Source organism: Eimeria necatrix, genomic scaffold, assembly GCF_000499385.1.
Source record: "Eimeria necatrix Houghton genomic scaffold, Enh_scaff1236, whole genome shotgun sequence".
Classification (NCBI taxonomy): Eukaryota; Apicomplexa; class Conoidasida; order Eucoccidiorida; family Eimeriidae; genus Eimeria; species Eimeria necatrix.
The window spans coordinates 8,180-10,034 of NW_013654883.1; the positions used below are offsets into that span (position 1 = coordinate 8,180).

The following is a 1,855-nucleotide window of genomic DNA, read 5'->3' on the forward strand; positions in this document are numbered from 1 at the left end:
ATGAGCAGCGCCAGCCCCTCCTCCCCTGCGCCCGCAAGCAGCGGCAGCAGCAACAGCAACAGCAGCAGCAGCAGCAGCAGCAACAGCAGCAGCAGCAGCAGCAGCAACAGCAGCAACAGCAGCAGCTGCTGCTGCAGCAGCAACTCGAAAAGAACCCCCGCACATGATGCTGCTTTGCTTATTGTCAAAGGCGCTGCATGCGTTGCCTTTCGCCTGCCAATAGGCCGAACCACTCGCAGAGTCAAGTTCAACGTAAACCCTAAACCCTAAACCCTAAACCCTAAACCCTAAACCCTAAACCCTAAACCCTAGGCTGCAGACCCCAAACCCTAGGCCCCTTGCAGCCTTGGCTCGCCTTGCTGCTTTTGCTGCTTCCGCCCCAACGCCCCCTGCGCCTTTCTAGGGTTTAGGGTTTAGGGTTTAGGGTTTAGGGTTTAGGGTTTGGGGTTTGTGTGTGCGTGCGAAGAAAGGGTTTAGCTGCAGCGTGAGCCTGGGCCCCGTGCCAGCAGCTCCTGCTGCTGCTGCTGCTGCTCCTGCTGCTGCTGCTGCTGCTGCTGCTGCTGCTGCTGCTCATTTTGCTGCTTTGATTGAAAACACAATTGAAGAAGATAAAGAAATAATAAGTTTTGAGGTGTCTAGACACCTCGCGGACAAAAGGTTCAAAGAGTCTTACCTCGACGAATTCGGCATTCCCGCCAACGTCCAAACGTAAACCCTAAACCCTAAACCCTAAACCCTAAACCCTAAACCCTAATATTAGTCTCGGGCGCGGCTGGCGGGGAGGGTTAGGGTTTAGGGTTTAGGGTTTTGGCGGTGCCGCTGCAGGGTTCGCATCTGCGCTATTCGCGACTGGGCCATCAACGCCAACGGTGAGCGAGGGTTTAGGGTTTAGGGTTTAGGGTTTAGGGTTTAGGGTTTAGGGTTCAGCTGTTTTTTGCCCGGCCTCTCCTTCCAGAGTGGCCGAAGGCGCAGGCCTAGGGTTTCGAACTTGCAGACCCCGCGCTATGCGGGCTCCAGGGCTCAGGGTTTAGGGTTTAGGGTTTAGGGTTTAGGGTTTAGGGTTTAGGGTTTAGGGTTTGCGTTGCAGCGTATCCGATCCTGCGGCGCACGGGTTTGCTGGAGAAGATTGAAATAAAAGAAATAAAACACCACGAGGCAAAACAAACCCTCGAAATATCTTTTTCTTTTTCTGTTGTTTCGGATTTAAAAGAAAGGGTTTTGCAAGAAAAAGATTTATCTTCTTTGAAACACTTTTCCGAACAAGACTTGCCCGCCCTCGCCGAGGTCCAAACCCTAAACCCTAAACCCTAAACCCTAAACCCTCGGCGCTGCCTTTGTTCCGGTACTCTGCAGTGGGTGTGCCTTTTGGCTCTTTTCAAGGCCCGGCCTTCAGGGTTTAGGGTTTAGGGTGTGGGGTTAGGGTTTAGGGTTTAGGGTTTGGGGATTAGGGTTTAGGGTTTAGGGTTTAGGGTTTAGGGTTTGGGATTTGGTATTACGGGTTTCGTTTGCTTCTTCTTCATTCTGAGGCATAAAGGCGCGGTTCCGGGTTTAGGGTTTAGGGTTTAGGGTTTAGGGTTTGGGGTTTGGGGTTTAGGGTTTAGGGTTTAGGGTTTAGCGCAGCTGCTGCCGCCTTCGGGAGTGGAAACCACTGAAGACGAAAACCCTCAAGACTCCCAACTGATAACCCCTTGGGCTGTAAATGCAGAAGAGGGAAAAATAGATTACGAAAAACTCATTCGGCGGTTTGGCTGCGAGCCCATTACCCAGGACTTGCTTCAGTTGTGAGGGTTTAGGGTTTAGGGTTTAGGGTTTAGGGTTTAGGGTTTGGGGTTGGGGGTTTGGGGTTTGGGGGTTG

The 1,855-nt window shown here is 52.3% G+C and overlaps 1 protein-coding gene across 1 annotated transcript; it reads left to right on the forward strand.

The window, feature by feature from the left end:
* ENH_00008160 (tryptophanyl-tRNA synthetase, putative) lies at window positions 1-1,785 on the forward strand (the record flags this gene model as incomplete). The annotated part of the gene is made up of 5 exons (XM_013584135.1): window positions 1-252; window positions 467-708; window positions 826-869; window positions 1,088-1,284; window positions 1,621-1,785. The coding sequence occupies 5 exons, from the start codon at window positions 1-3 to the stop codon at window positions 1,783-1,785; spliced, it is 900 nt and encodes a 299-aa protein (XP_013439589.1).
* Window positions 1,786-1,855: the final 70 nt, after the last annotated feature.